The sequence below is a fragment of the Alligator mississippiensis genome, chromosome 4 (assembly GCF_030867095.1).
Source record: "Alligator mississippiensis isolate rAllMis1 chromosome 4, rAllMis1, whole genome shotgun sequence".
In the NCBI taxonomy this organism is placed as follows: domain Eukaryota; kingdom Metazoa; phylum Chordata; order Crocodylia; family Alligatoridae; genus Alligator; species Alligator mississippiensis.
The window spans coordinates 106,017,747-106,032,883 of NC_081827.1; the positions used below are offsets into that span (position 1 = coordinate 106,017,747).

The 15,137-nt window shown below is 40.8% G+C and overlaps 1 protein-coding gene across 1 annotated transcript; it reads right to left on the bottom strand.

Moving 5' to 3' along the window:
* Positions 1-727: 727 nt before the first annotated feature.
* On the bottom strand, positions 728-14,026 carry HSP90B1 (heat shock protein 90 beta family member 1). Its single transcript, NM_001287265.1, has 18 exons — positions 13,917-14,026; positions 13,512-13,611; positions 12,609-12,750; positions 12,406-12,522; positions 11,739-12,070; positions 10,642-10,753; positions 9,528-9,650; positions 8,595-8,711; positions 7,895-8,032; positions 7,738-7,815; positions 7,579-7,644; positions 6,693-6,962; positions 6,062-6,307; positions 5,197-5,333; positions 4,251-4,329; positions 3,988-4,143; positions 2,556-2,657; positions 728-997 (listed from the first exon to the last, which is right to left on the bottom strand). The coding sequence occupies exons 1-18, from the start codon at positions 13,963-13,965 to the stop codon at positions 968-970; spliced, it is 2,394 nt and encodes a 797-aa protein (NP_001274194.1). The 5' UTR covers positions 13,966-14,026; the 3' UTR covers positions 728-967.
* Between the last annotated feature and the right edge of the window lie 1,111 nt (positions 14,027-15,137).

A 15,137-nucleotide genomic window follows, 5' to 3' on the forward strand; every position in this document is an offset into this window, starting at 1 on the left:
CAAAATGTGCCATAACCTAAGATACAGCAACTTTGTTTCCGTGCTTCATTTCCCTATACCCACCTCATAAGCCCCCTTGCAGGTCTATCATCCTTTTATTTTGCTTTGAAAGATGTAGAGAGCTGTACTTGCTGACCATCAAAATAGATGAAGAGGGAGGTATTCCTTATGGCAAGAAAAAAAAAGTTTGGCACCTGCTTTTTGTTTATAAGCTCATTAAATCACTGCATCTTGCCATTTTTAATGCATTATATGGGACTGTCCACTTTATTACAGACTTGGTTAGTGTAAGTATTGATAAAAGTATGAAGGCTGCTGTTGCATATTAGATGACAATAATCTTATGACACTACATTACTATCAAACATCTTTAGTGCTTTAAATCCATATGGGTACCACACATTTTTATATGTTTTTAGATGCCCAGTACCATGCTACATTTTAAACAGTGCACATTAAATATGGAAGGGAAGATGTGCTTGCTGTCTCATTACCATCTTGAACCAGGCACTCTGAGCCGAGTATTTAAAACATAGTCTTCAATATGGCCAGTTTCTTCCTTGTACACATGGACTGTTAAAAATAACCAAGCAAGCCAACATTATTTAAAAAAAAACAACCCCCCCCCCCAAAAAAAACCACATACAACAAAACAAAAACAGATCCACTCCTGTATGCATTAGTACACACTAGGAACGATGAACATTTTGTGTAGGATTTAGTTACATGGTGTTTGGGAACATTTTATTTTGTACACATGACAAGATTTTACATCAAGAAGAGTCAGTTAAATAGTACAAATTTACATTCGTGAGGAATGTTTTAAAAAATTCAACTTAAAAAAAATTCTCCTCTGCCCATAATCCCACACCACCCCCTCAACATTTTACAGTGAAAAATAACAGAACAATCTAATTCACATTCCCTCCTCACCCCAGACACAGGATGCTAGTTGTGAAAATGAAGTTTACAGTTCATCTTTCACATCTGTGGATTCCTAGAAAATGAACAGACAATAAGTTTAAGGTATGAATTTAGAGATTACTCATCTACAATGTTTAGTGCCTGCAAAAAGATTACACTGCAAACCAGACCCCTCCACTTAGTGCTACAGAAACTGGCATAGAACCATGATTAAGTTGTTTTGAGGATGAGACATGCAAACAACAAAAAACAATTCTCACTGTTGGATGTTGCTATCGCTGCACTTTCAGGAAAGATATTTAGCTTTCATTAAAAATGATACTGTTTATACCCATTTAACCAAAACTACCCTATCTAGTTGTTTTTTGCAGAATGTAAGTTAAAGGCCAAGGATGATTCCATTCTGGTTTTCTGCTAAAACACCAGTAGCAGATCTAATTTTTAAATAAACCTGAATTTGTAAATTTTGCAGATGAATCACCACAAGCCCAATTTCAAACTCTTCAGGATAACTTGTCAGTACAACGAAGATAATGGTGAGCCATTTTTGCTCAGTTTTGGTTAGAAAATCCACAAGTGCTACCACTGATTAGATGAGGGGACAACCAGTTCTATACAAAAAAGTGTTCTAGAACATCAGTAAGCAACTCCACTAGCTACCAACTTAAGTAGGACTACATTAGTTAACAATCAAGCCCTCAAGTTCAAATTATAACATGTTCAATTACAAAAACAACTCCAAAGTTTCCCTATTGATAAGTAGTAGTATTCAATTTTGCAAAGTTATTTGCCACTATCTAAATTAGTAAGTTTGCTGTAGCAAGTTAGACTTCTTGCTTGTCTTACAAAGCTGGTAAAAAATAAAATTAAACAAACAAAAAATAAATAAATCTATTAGCATTAACAAAATGAGTCAAGTAATGAGGCAATAGCCTGGTCTGGAGTCCACTCTGGAGCCAAGCTAATAAAGTTTAATTGTCCTGTTTTCATCTTCATTTTAGCCCAAACTTGAGAGTCAAGTAATAGCACTTGCTCAAAGCTAATGACTACCTTAGATTTCTGTAAGCTGACAGATCTCTGATGTATATCTGTGCAACAGCTCATTGAAACTGATATTTGTTTCCCTAAATATCTGACCTGTTAAGAATGTAAGTGCCATACGGGGTCAGTCCAATGGTCCATCTAGCCCAGTGTCCCATCTCTGACAATTGTGGGAGTGGCCAATTTAGAGCAGAGGTGATCAACCTTTTGGTCCCACAGACCAGATGAGTGATGCAAGGCCAATCTGCAGGCCTGACAGAGCCCCATGCCAGGATTGGACCCCAATGCTGCCCCTATGTACTGGGATCAGGCACCTGATCCAGCATGCAGGGGCCCACGGTTCCCTACGGGCCAAATGACAGCACCATGACCTGGATCTGACTCACAGGCCAGAGAGAGTTGAACACCTGTTTTAGAAGGGAGAGCACTAATCCAGGTATACCTAGAGTAACCCATCCCTATTCCTTACCCTCCCTACATCCACCATTGCTCACTGAAGTACATGAAAATATTGTTTTTGAAAGCATATTGTGTTACTCAAGTTCAATTTTATAGAATTTGCCCATTAAGAAGCCTTTTTGAAAACTGACCTTCTGTGTTTCACTCTCTTCAGAATCAGCTTCTACTTCCTCTTCTTCTTCCTCTGCTTCTTCAGTTACATCTTCAGGTTCTTCCTCTGGTTCCTCCTCTACCTGTAGGTAGTTTAATGTTTGTTATTCCATTTTCAATTTATCCATTTACAAAGCTTTAAATGGTAATGGACAGGAGATGCAGAAGAATCAGAATAAAGCTGGTGTAAGAATGGACTATTAATGGTTTTTGATACAGTACAGCACAAACCAAACAGATCTGACCAACTGTCTGACAGACTTAACTAGCCGAAATTAAATGAAGTTGTTTGCAAGGAAACGCCCCCATTCCCTCTCTTTTTTTTTCCTGTGTTAAGACTCCACTGGAGAAACATGTCTGGGAAAAACTGACCATCACACTGAAAGAAGGTATTGGGCCAAATCCTCTTTATGCAATTTGGGGAGCAAATAAAAGAAAACCAAAAGGCCGCAACCAGACAAGCACAGCCGTGCGGTATAGCACAGCAGATGCGTCTGTAGTGCCACGTACTGCACATCTGTTCTCCATGCTGCAAGCAAGCAGTGTGGGGAGTTTGTTTTTTTTTTTTTTTAAACTCCTGGATATCCAAGGGACAAAAAAATCTGCGCTAAAAAAAAAGAGCAGCACATATGGGGGCTGCATGTGCCACTCAAAACCAGAGCTTGGCCAGCCAGCCAGGCTCAGAGCAGCAGGATCACTGCTGCTGCAGCCCCGGGAGTCCCTGGAACCCAGGTAAGGCTACTGGGGCTAGCCCAATGTTAGCCCCAGCCTCCCCTACCCCATGTGGGGTAACTTGCCACACAAGGGCATGTGGTACAGGTGTTCCCCTGGGGACAAGTGATAGCAGCACAAGGTGTCCTGTCACCAGTTGCCCCTGGGGAACCAAACATCTGCACTCTTGTGGACATGGCCTAGAAGTCTACACAGCCTGCTGTGGATTTCCACCACTATGAGCACTTCCAGCTGAAATGGAGCTGGTATAAGCTGGTTCTAAAATTATTCACACGTAGTCAGTTTTGGATGGAAGAAGCAAGAAAGAAAAAAAAAAAAAAAGTTGTTGGGTGGGGAGAGACATCAGAGTACACTGGTTTTTTTCTTAAGTTGATGCAGGATTCTTTAGACAAATTGACTGGTGAGTTTAAAGCAGCCCAAACTGTAACCAGTGAGGCAGGAACTTAAAAACTGGTCCTTAACAGCCTGTCTGTCTTTAGAGTGGATAAAGTAGGATAAAGTGGGATTTTTTGTTTGTTTGTTTGTTTTTTTTTAAAATAACATCACTTGACCTTTGAGGTGGTCACATATTCTACATCTCAAATTTTGCCTTGAGGAAGTGAGACATCCCTTTTTTTCAAATTCTGTGGGTGTGACCTTTGGTACTTTTATTTTCAAAATAAAAAAAAAAAGGCAACTAACCTTTGCGTCAAGGTCAATATTTAAACTTAGACGTAGCATCCTTTCTATTCGATCTCCATATTCCTTTGTGTCTGGTAGCATATAGCCTGATCTTAGAGTTGCAGTTTCAAACAACACCACAGCAAGATCTGCAACTGTTTTATCATCTTCATTTTCCTGATTTGGAAGCATTAAGAATTTAAAAATAAATAAATAAATAAATAAATAAATAAATAAATAAATGCACACAACAACCAATATTGCACTTCTTTGCACTCATTTACCTTAATGCGTCTGAGCATGTCCTTAATCAATGGATGTCTAGGGTTAATTTCAAGTGTCTTTTTTTGGCTAGCATAGTAGCTAAAAGAGAACAGATCTTGCGTCAGTAATACAGTTTAAGTACTTGTTCCACCCCTGCTCCTTCACAGTGTAAGTCCAGAGTTCTCTTTACTTTAGAACAGTCCACTATAGACGTCTTCCAGGCTTTTACTAGCATGCAAGATTGGCATACAGTTGACAGTTAGTTCCTACTGCTGTTCCAAGTTTTAATTTATGTGGTGGGATTTTTTATCACAAATTTTATTGAATTTTAGAAACTTATATTTGCCTCAACAGCAACAAACATGTCAAAGCTCCTTTCTTAGGGAGGTATGTAATCCTTGCTATGAGAGCTCATGCATGTAAAGATTGCCTTCACTGAATGCTTGCTGTGGGCTAAAACAAAGCCCCTACTGATTAAAATGACTTCAAACACTTTAAAAGGTATAGAAAGTTGGCTCATCTAAAAGCTTAGACCTAAAACTAATATGGAGTTGAAGTTACATAAAGGTGAGCTGTGGTTCATAAAAGTATATGCATCTCCAATTCAGTTAGTAGAAAGCATATAGATGAGATATATAGACTTAGTAAAGATGTCTCATCTCATCAACAGTGGTGAGGTTGTAAACAACCATAAAGTGCTTGTAGAAAAAGAAACTATCACATATACATGTTAACAGTTTGGGCCTAAATCGCAGGCTGTTTTAAAATAAAATCAGATTACAAACTACAAGTTCCAAAAGGACATTTCATTTAAACTAGTTACAGTGTTAACATTAAGTCTATGGAGAGCCACTGTGACCAATACGTAGGCATTTTTTTTTTTACCCATAGCTGTTAGTATATGATAGCAATAACAACTCATATCCGCTGATACCATTTGACAGATAATCAGTAGTGAAAGCTTACTTTGTAGAGATATCTTTGCCAGTCTGGTATGCTTGGGCTTTCATAATTCTTTCCATGTTGCCAGACCATCCATATTGGCTAGCCACAAGCGCACACGGAGACTGAGTTAAGCGTTCAGACAGCACAGCTTTTTCAATCTATGAAACAAACCCCCAAACATTTAGGCTAGCTGAATAAAAGGTTCTTTCTAATATATGCATTTACCCCAGGTGGGAGATGGAGCCAGAGCTACAAAGTGTGCTCCCTTATCCCTGGCCATAGTTTGCAGGAGAGGGGAGGTAGAAAAAAACAAAACAAAAAAAACACAAAACACAAGGGTCAGAGGCAGGGGTGACAGGCTCCAAGTCTGAGTTGGAGCAGCAAAGTCAGGGCCAGAACTGCAGCTGCCACCCCACCTCATGCTTGAAATCAAAGACAAGAGGATGCATGTTCCCACCCCCTGTCACAAGTGCTGAATGGGGACCCCCCCCCCCCCAAATCTTCAATCTGAGTAAATGCAGCACTCTGTTAGCCGCTCAGTTGATTTACCATTCAATTCTAGCAATCAGATTTTCTGACAGCTCTAAGAAGGAATAATTTACTAAATCTATAATCAGTTCAGAAGCACTCTTACAATACTGTTATTAAAAATAAATTTTCAAGGCCTTCATTAAACATCGTCAGAAAGTAAGTCCTAATATCCTGTTAACACTTACTTCTTAAAGGCCATTTGTATCTGAATTCTGATAGTTTTCTTAAGAGCAGTCCTCTGTATAGTCTCCCATTGAAGGTATAAATAACCAAAGTTTAAGTCTGATCAGATGGGAGAATTTGTCAAACACCATACATACACAAAAATAACCTATTCTTAGAATAGAGTTTATACCTTGTCCTTCAGTGCCTTCTCTTTCATCCAATTTAAGAGTGGCTCATGCTCTTTTTCCAAGGCTGCCCGACTCTCCTTAGATTTTTCACTTTCATCAAACTTCACTCCTTCCTTAGCAACGTTCTGGAACCTCTTACCATCAAACTCAGGCAAAGCTTGAATGCAGTACTCATCTACAGGTTCAGTCAAATATATCACTTCATAACCTTTTTTCAGAAGACGTTCCACAAACGGTGAAGATTCAGCCTAGGAAGACAAATTAATTTAGAAGCTTATTTAATATACTGTTTAACACCAAGAATTACTGGTATGTCATTAGTCAATAAATTGTGCAGGCACTTTACAAAAGCTTGCATCAAAGGCTGACTTTCAATAGCTAACACTGAGGTAGCTGCTCTGCTATATATGAAACCCTTACCAGAAAAACCTTTCTAAAAAGAAGTCACTTTGAATGGCAGTTAACACAGATATACTACAAGAGCCTTCCAAAACATGGAACTATCAAGCATGGTGACAATTTAAAACAATAATACATTTCTTGAATTACTTCTTGCTTGTTTACTGAATCCAGGAAAGTTTTCTAGTTTAAAACATTTTTGGATATTTAAAACTGCATATCTTTTGCTCTTACCTCTTTTCGGCTCGAACCTGCCATGAAGTAAATTTTGTCTTGTTTCTCTTTCATTCTTTCTACATACTGGTCCAGACTAGTAAGGTTACTTTCATGATGAGAAGATTGGAAGCGAAGAAGTTTAGCAAGCCGAGTACGGTTGGAGTGATCCTCAATCACTCCAAGTTTTATATTGGTACCAAATTCTTTCCAAAATGTATCATTGTACTTTTCTTCAGCAATTTTTTTGATCATGTCAAGAGTTTTACGGACTAATTTCTTCCTAATAACCTACAAAGAGCCAGACCCAAAAAAAGTTCAGACTTAATAAGAACAATGAGAACAATCAATTTTTGAGATATTACTTGACAGTATTTCAAAACGCAGTACCCAATGCACGTGACACTAAGCCACCCCACTTTCATTCTGTTTTACTACATGCCACGAAATCAGTTGTTTGTGTTTTTTTTAAACCAGGGCATGAATTATAAAAAGAGTCAGGCTACTTTATTAATTTTTAATTAAGTTAAGCAGCACAGACATTGCTTTGCTCCTTGCAAGTTTTATTCCTAAATTTAATGGGGCCTGCTAGAATAGCTATATAATAACCAGTTGAAAGCTATTTATTTTCTGCTCTCCCGCTCTAAAATTTTGTGATGTTTAGTCTATTCCAGGGGTGGGCAAAATGCAGCCCGTGGGCTGGATGGGGCCTGCCAGGCCATTCTAGCTGGCCTGCAGGGCCCCTAAAAAAAGTAGACAATAAATATTCACCTGCCCCGGATGCCTGTCACGCAGCCCTCGATGGCTTGCCAAAACTCAATAAGCAGCCCTCTGCCCAAAATAATTGCCTGCCACTGGTCTATTCCTCTTTTCTGCTGATATCACTTATCAAGTTACATCTAAATACCTTTAGCAATTTATGCTGCTGTAGTGTCTCACGGGATACATTCAGAGGAAGATCATCAGAGTCAACCTGTGAGAGAAAAGGAGATAAATAAATAAGTTGTAATGAACATGATTCAGATAAAAAGCCTTTAAAAAATAAATTAAAAAAAAAAATACTTACAACACCTTTCACAAAGTTGAGGTATTTGGGCATCATGTCATGGAAGTCATCAGTAATGAACACTCTCCGGACATATAACTGCATGACAACAGAACAGGAGTTAGATGTTTTAAAGGAAATTTAAGTTTGTTCTACGTTTAAAAACATTCATTTTTACCTTTATAAAATCACTTTTTTTGGATCCATATTCATCGAACAAGCCACGTGGAGCCGAGTTGGGAACAAACAAGATAGACTTGAATGTTACTTCTCCTTCAGCAGTGAAGTGGATGTAAGCCATAGGATCATCATGTTCCTGTGGAAAGAATTAATGGGTGTCTCATTCAAATATTTTCTCATTTAAGGAAGTCAGATAAATGATAGGAATAATCCATATACCAAAGAGTGCTAGCACTATTTAAATCTACTCTTTAGAAGACAGTTTCAATTAATAGTCTCCCAAATCAATCTAGATTCTCCAAAAGTGAGATTTGAGAAGACTTTTGAGAAGATCTAAAAATCAAGTGCCAGATTCTGATGGCTTGTGCATGCAAGTAGTTACTTAAAACACTTCAAGCACTCTGTTCTACCAACAGCTAAGTGGAAGCAACTGAAATGGAAAGATCAAAGCCCAAGTTATGTACTATGGGGAAAGTACCACACTAAAGTTTGCAGAGGAACACAAAGCAGGCTCTCTGTAGTTGTCAGCCCTCCCAGCTCAATGATTAACCCATCCCTCAAAGGAATATCCACTCAGTAACAAACTTTAGTTTTAGGGTCTCAGGTTCTCTTCTCTTCCTTATTCAGCCTTCTATTAGCTGCTTTAAGAATGGCACTTGTGATGCACTACAGAATCTTGAAGCTTATAGCAAAGTTACCTTGGAGAATGACTTGTAAAAGGCTTTATAGTCATCTTCTTCAACTTCCTTAGCTGGTCTCTGCCAAATTGGCTTGATGTCATTCATGAGCTCCCAATCCCAGACAGTCTTTTCAACCTGTATATAGGGGGGGGAGGAGAAAAAAAAAAAAAAAAAAAAAAAAAAAAAAATCAGTGCTAGACCCCTAACATTACCTCTTTGGAAGCTATTCTTGATTATTAGCTAGTTATGGGGGGAGGGGGAAAAAAAAAAATCAACCTCACTTTAAGTCCAACATTGCATTGTCAGTATTTGTAGTGTTATGCATGCTAATTTCCTGTTATTCCAATTACTCACTAGTATGCCAAGGAGCATACCAAAAAGTCATGGCACCTGCCCTAAAGTTTTGCAGTCTAAAGAGTTTTAAGATTCACATGCAGTTATGTGCATTTGTTACCTGCTTACCATCCCATAATTTCTACCTCCACATTTATAGATAAGCACCATGCAAGTTTAAGCTGATGTATTACATTTCTACTTAGTCTCAAATTTAGGGTGAACTTCACAGCACAGCTGTAGGAACTGTCTAAAAATTAAGCTAAAGTTATCTAGGTTAACAGCCTAACCTGATCCCATCAAATGTTATGAGACAGCATTAAGCAAAAAGCACATCTATTGGCATTCAGATCTCTTTTACAGGAGTTACTATTCAAAAAGCTGCCACTTTTTTTGGGGGGGGGGTTTTGCTGCAAAAACAGGTGCTTCTGTATAGCTCTGATAATAAAGACAAACATTTATCTATTTTACTTTTAGTCTCTTATCCTTACCGACTTGAATTCCAATAAACATCCCATTCCCAAAGGCCACGTTTATTACTGAAAAAATAATTTATCACTTATTTGAAAGACCAAGGTCTATGCGCCTGTGTAACTGTTAAAGGCCAAAACATTTTACTTTTTTAGTTTTTGGTTTCTTTTCTTCCTCTTCTTCCTCAACTGCAGCCTCATCATCCGTTTCTTCTTTTTCCTCCTTTTCTTTTGCTTCTTCCTCATCAATGGGTTCTTCGACAGTCTCAGTCTGCAAAGACGCATTAAGTCAACAAAACTGTCAGACTTTTCCTTAGCTAGCCAGTCTCATAAGAACCTAGAGTACACACATGATGTGATATTTTTTGGTGCCAATCTAGACATTCAAGGTTGAATCAGTTTCACTATATAATTATTTGTAACACCAATTTAAACAAAGCAATACTAAGATGGGAAGAGGGGGGCAGCCCTTATCAGGTCTGTCAAGAAAGATCAAATGAGGTCATGTTCTGGTAAATTTTACCCTTCAAGCTGCACATCCCAATACAGAAGTAGCAGACATGGGGCAAAAGCAGGAAGTCTTCATTTCATTTTTGCATGCTAACAGGCCTAAATTTTTCAAAGCCAATTGTTAACTAGAGGCAGATATGAAAGATCACAATGCATCACTCCACCAGTGACATACAAACAATTCTGTTGAGAAGTCACCAACAACCATAGGTGGAAGAAAGCCCGTTTAACAAGATGCTCTCTCTAAATCTCATTTGGTATTTCCACTGCTTGGATTTGCTAGAGATGAACAAAGTAGTAAGTTACTTTTCATTCTAGTGCCTAGGATGCACTTGTGGCTTTACTTTTCTCCACCTTTGTTAGTCAGAAGCTGACTACAAAGCCCATCTAAATCATTCTTCCCTCATGAAATATTCTAGTCTCACAGACTTTAGTTTTAACATTATTACCTCTGAGACCATATGAAGGGGTCATGCTAGCCCCAAGGATTTGCAGAGCAGAGGAAGAAAAAAAAAAAACCCCAACTAGTATCAGCTGTTCCATACTGCATTATAGAGTCAGAGTGGTAACATTCAGGAAAGTATTACAATGGGTTTCATTTCACTATTAATTTTTGCCCACCCTGAGGACAAATACTTTCAAAAAAGTTTAGTTAATATCTGTAAACAACTTCTAATCAATAAGTTTTTAAGCCTTACAGTTCATACATTGCACTTGAACATTACTTCTACAGTTAAATTACGACCACTTACCTTGCTGCTCCATACATATATGGGGAAATTTATGAACTGTGAATATTTCTTGACTAGATTCTTAATTGTATCCAGCTCAAGGTAGTCAGAGGTCTCCTCCTTCAAAACAAGACTGATGACATACAAGACATAGCAGTCAATGTAATTTTACTTAATACACAGATGCTGTCGTGACAGACCTGGTATATCATTTGAATTTTCTGTTTGATACATTTTAGTCTCAACTCTTCAAAGCTGCCCATCCTAGTTTAGTCTAACACAGTTGACTGCAACAGAAACACCATTCCTCCCTCACCCCTGCCTCTCTCCAGAGGAAATGCAGCATCTTTACAGGTATCCCATTACAAAACAGTAACCCAGCTGAGAACAGACCAACTGTTTAGATTTAAAAAAGCACATGAAGTTGTTAGAGTGCTCAAAATCTGAGATCAAGTCATTAGTGTTCACTGTTTGAAATGATCTAGTTCTTTCACTGGATTCTTCTCCCTCCCCTTAAGTCAGAATAGCAATGTCTCTTTACTAACCAAGATCTTCCCCAGCAAGCATACCATCCTTCATGACAAAGCCAGATCAGTTGCAAGAGACAAGCAAAGCAGAAGTGAAAAAGCAAAAGGTGATGATTAGTCACTACCAATCCATTAATGTTGCCTGAAGCCAGTCCCATATTCTAGTAACTGCAGCCAGTTTCAAAGTTTAAGGGATTTTTTTAAAAATTGCCTTCGTTTGGCCTCATTTAAATACAAATAATTACATTTAAAATACACTTCCCTCAACCTGAAGTTCCTGACAGATTTCTTAGAAGTACTTACAGTTTTTATTGCACTAGAAGCAGGAAATTACATAAAGTTTTCTTAACGTATTTCAGATTCCATAAAACAAACAGAAAGAAATGGGGAACAAAAATATAAATACAGACTATATACACTAGTAGCAAATAGAAGAGTCCAAGGCAACAGCATCTGAGGGATTCTTATGCTAAGAAAGGATACAGTAATTGATGCACACAAAACGTCATGCAGAAGACAGACACATGCTAAAGGGCAGGGCATATGTGAATGATACCATAATAGCTTCTTTAGATCAGCCTCAACACTTACGTTATGGTGGTGCCTCGGCCCAAGGTGTTTCCTCTTGGGTCATCAATTACAGAAAATTCATTTGAGTCTGACTCCCAGATGTGCTGAGTATCATTGTTGTGCTTTGATGTAACAATAACTCTGTCTGCTACAAGGAAGGCAGAATAGAAGCCAACACCAAACTGACCAATCAACTCAGATGTTGACTGACTACTATCTTGCATTTCAGTTATCTTGTTTAAGAATTCACTTGTACCAGACTTGGCAATAGTACCCAGGTTTTTAATCAATTCCTCCTTGGTCATGCCAATGCCCGTGTCTGTAACATGAAGCATGTTCTTTTCTTTATCGCACTGAAACAAAAGAAACATTCAGCTAAACATCACTTTCATACCCATCAGGATACAATACCTAACATCTGCAAGATTAGTGTGAGAGATTATACTACCTGAAATGTTCAATAAAGTTTGCTGTTCAAAATTATATGTAGCTTGTTGTCAAAAGACTAGAAATGAATGTTGGGGCAAAACAGAGGTAAGATTCAAAATTTTTACTTGAAGTTACCTTATAGAAGCCAATGCACCGGAAAGTCAAGCAGCAACTCCATTAGCTTAGATAAATGCATGACAAAAAAACCACCTCCCCACCACTAAGAAAGGAAACATTACAGTAATATTTTGCAACTTACCTTGATTTTAACAGTAAGCTCTTCATTACCAGAGAGCGCATTTTCATCAGTCAACGATATTAGCCTTATCTTATCTAGAGCATCAGAGGCATTCGATATCAGCTCTCTCAGGAAAATCTGAAATAAAACAGTGTTTATGCATCATAAAGAACATACATGAAAAATATGCTAAAACACTTTGGGTTGATGAACTTGTTGCTCACCTCTTTATTTTTGTATAAAGAATTGATAATAAGCTTCATCATTCTGTTAACTTCTGCCTGGAATGCAAACTTCTCAGATTTTTCTCGGATTTCTTTTATCTGGGATGCATTCAAACCATCCAATTGAATAGCTTCTTCCTCTCTGTAGAGACAGTTTCCAAAGTCTTAAACTACAGGGGCACCTCAACCACCAAAGTATTAAGACACCTCACAAATTACTATGTCAGGACAACTAAGAATGATTGGACTTGTTTTCTGCTGACTTTGCAGGTTGACCATGGATCACCAAGTGTGCAAGCTACTGTGACAGCTGGATGTCTTTTTGTGGAGCCCTACAAGTTCAAGAGCACCCCTGAGCCTTAGGCAAGAGCAAAAAAAGCATTACTTATCAACGTGAAGATAACAGAATTGTAAACTGAATGATAAAGTAGCATAGCAAACCCTTGCTTTGATACAGGGGGCTAAGATGCCCATTCAAACCACATTATGTTATATGTGTATCTTAAGTGGTTACTGCTGAATAGTTAAGACCCTTAATCTACCCCTTGTGGTACAGTAAAAGCGACAAGCCCAAAGTCAACAGGCTACATTTGACTGCACTGGCACGTGTCTCAGGTCACTACTCGGCTAAAAGCCAAAAGGCTACTCCTAAAAGTCAGAGATTTCTGCACGCGGAAACAACCCCGTTCCACTAGCAAGTGCCATGTACTTCCAGGGACACTTTAGCTTTCTAGTCTTGCTGTTACCCCCATGGAGTCCTGGCTCCAGATTAAGACACAGCTTTCAAGAGGTATTTCTAAAGCAGCCAAAGCCTTTCAGGCACCATGAGTGAGGAAATTGGGCACCCAACCCCCTCCCCTCACCCAACACCACCAAAGAGACCCTGCAGGCCACGATGCCGACCTCTGGACCACTTCATCATCCGTCCGAGAGCCTTCACGGCTTTTCCCCATGTCATCTTCCAACCTGGCATCCACCTCCACCTCGTCCGCTCGCACAGATGCTGCAAGGGCAGAAGGACCCAGCACTGTTAGGATCAGCCTGGCCTAGGACTTCAGGGCCCCCCCTCGCCTCAGCCCCAGGGAACCCGCCTGTCAGGACCCCTCCCCCCAGACCACGGGCAGGCGCAGGGCGAGGCAAGGACCTCCGAACTGGGGGGGAGGCGATGACGTAAGCACCGACCCCCCAAAATGACATATGCACCGACCCAGGCCCCCTCCCTTCCTCTTGCGCTGTAACATTTGAGGGGGGGTCTCCCCTTCCCCCCAAGACCCCGCGAGAAGCTTCCAGAAGCCGCGGGCAACTCACCGGCGAGCAGCAGGACGCCGAGGAGCCCGACCCCCCACAACAGCTTCATGGCGGCACCCGCGCGACCCAGAAAGCAACGGCTGCTCTGCCCACAGGCCCCACACTCCGCCGCCACCGACCGCACCGGACCAACGCAGCCCGGCCCTGCCCCCCGGCTTATCACTGTCGCCTCCCGCGGGGAGGGGGCGGCCTCCGCCGTGCACCAATCAGGGCGCACCACGCCAAACACGGAGCCAATGGGGAGCCGAGGGAGGTGGGGCGGAGCCCCGCGGCCACCAATCGGAGCTTTCCATGTGCGGCTTCCTGCAGGCAGAGCGTGGCCGGCGCTGATTGGATGCTGCCAGGTAGACGCGGCCAATTGCGCTCGAGGGCGGGTTTAACATGGACGTGAGCTATTTATTTATTTATTTTCAACACCCGTCAGTTTAGGGAGCAGGGGTCACGTGGCTGAGCCGTAGCAGGAGCCGGGCCAACGTTGGAATGAATTAAACTCTCCATGCGGGCAGGTCACCACGAACCACTTCCGGGGACGGCCGGGATGTTTACCGTGGAGACAGTTACCACGGCAACAGGAGCTTCCGGTTTGTGGCCCCAGCTCTCCCTGCGGAGTCGGCTGCAAAAGAGTAAGGGAAGCCCCAGAGCTGATGGGAAGCAATGCCGCCGCGGGAGGGCGGGGGCTGCATGTGCAGCCCACGCAGGGACACTTTCCTCAGCCACCACCCTAGCGCGCATGTGCCAGCCTTAATGGTCCTGCGCCGCGAGGCCTGATGGGAATCGTAGTTCGACCTTACCGCGGGGCATGCTGGGAGTTGTAGTCTCGGCGCCCACTCAGGATTGCGGTAGTGCACATGGAGCTCTGGCACTCGAGCTCCGGCCGCTGCCCTGGGGCAGGGGGCAGCGGCAGCCAGGGGGAGCGGCAGCCAGGTGTACGATAATTTTCGTATTTTTACCATAATTTCAACAATGTACGATCATTTTTGAGGCAACCCCAGTCACTCTCAGAGTTTTAACTATCTTTTGGGTTTGCTGCCAGCACTTTTCTATGACTGCTCCCCTCGAAATAAAGACATGCTTAAATTTAATGTCGCAGTTATTGCTCACTGGCCATTTATAGTAAGCAATACAAAGTAAATGAGAAGAAGACTTATTTGCAGACTTATTTGCCTAATTTTTCAGTGTACACTAGTTTTTTAGCAAATATGATCGTTTGTGAGCTCCCAA

Excerpts from the sequence above, each read along its gene's own strand:
- HSP90B1 (NM_001287265.1), bottom strand. The coding sequence starts at position 13,965 with ATGAAGCTGTTGTGGGGGGTCGGGCTCCTCGGCGTCCTGCTGCTCGCC. Across the intron at positions 7,645-7,737 it reads TCAACTTTGTGAAAGGTGTT|GTTGACTCTGATGATCTTCC; the intron begins GTAAGTATTTTT and ends TTTCTCTCACAG. Across the intron at positions 6,308-6,692 it reads CAGGTTCGAGCCGAAAAGAG|GCTGAATCTTCACCGTTTGT; the intron begins GTAAGAGCAAAA and ends TTGTCTTCCTAG.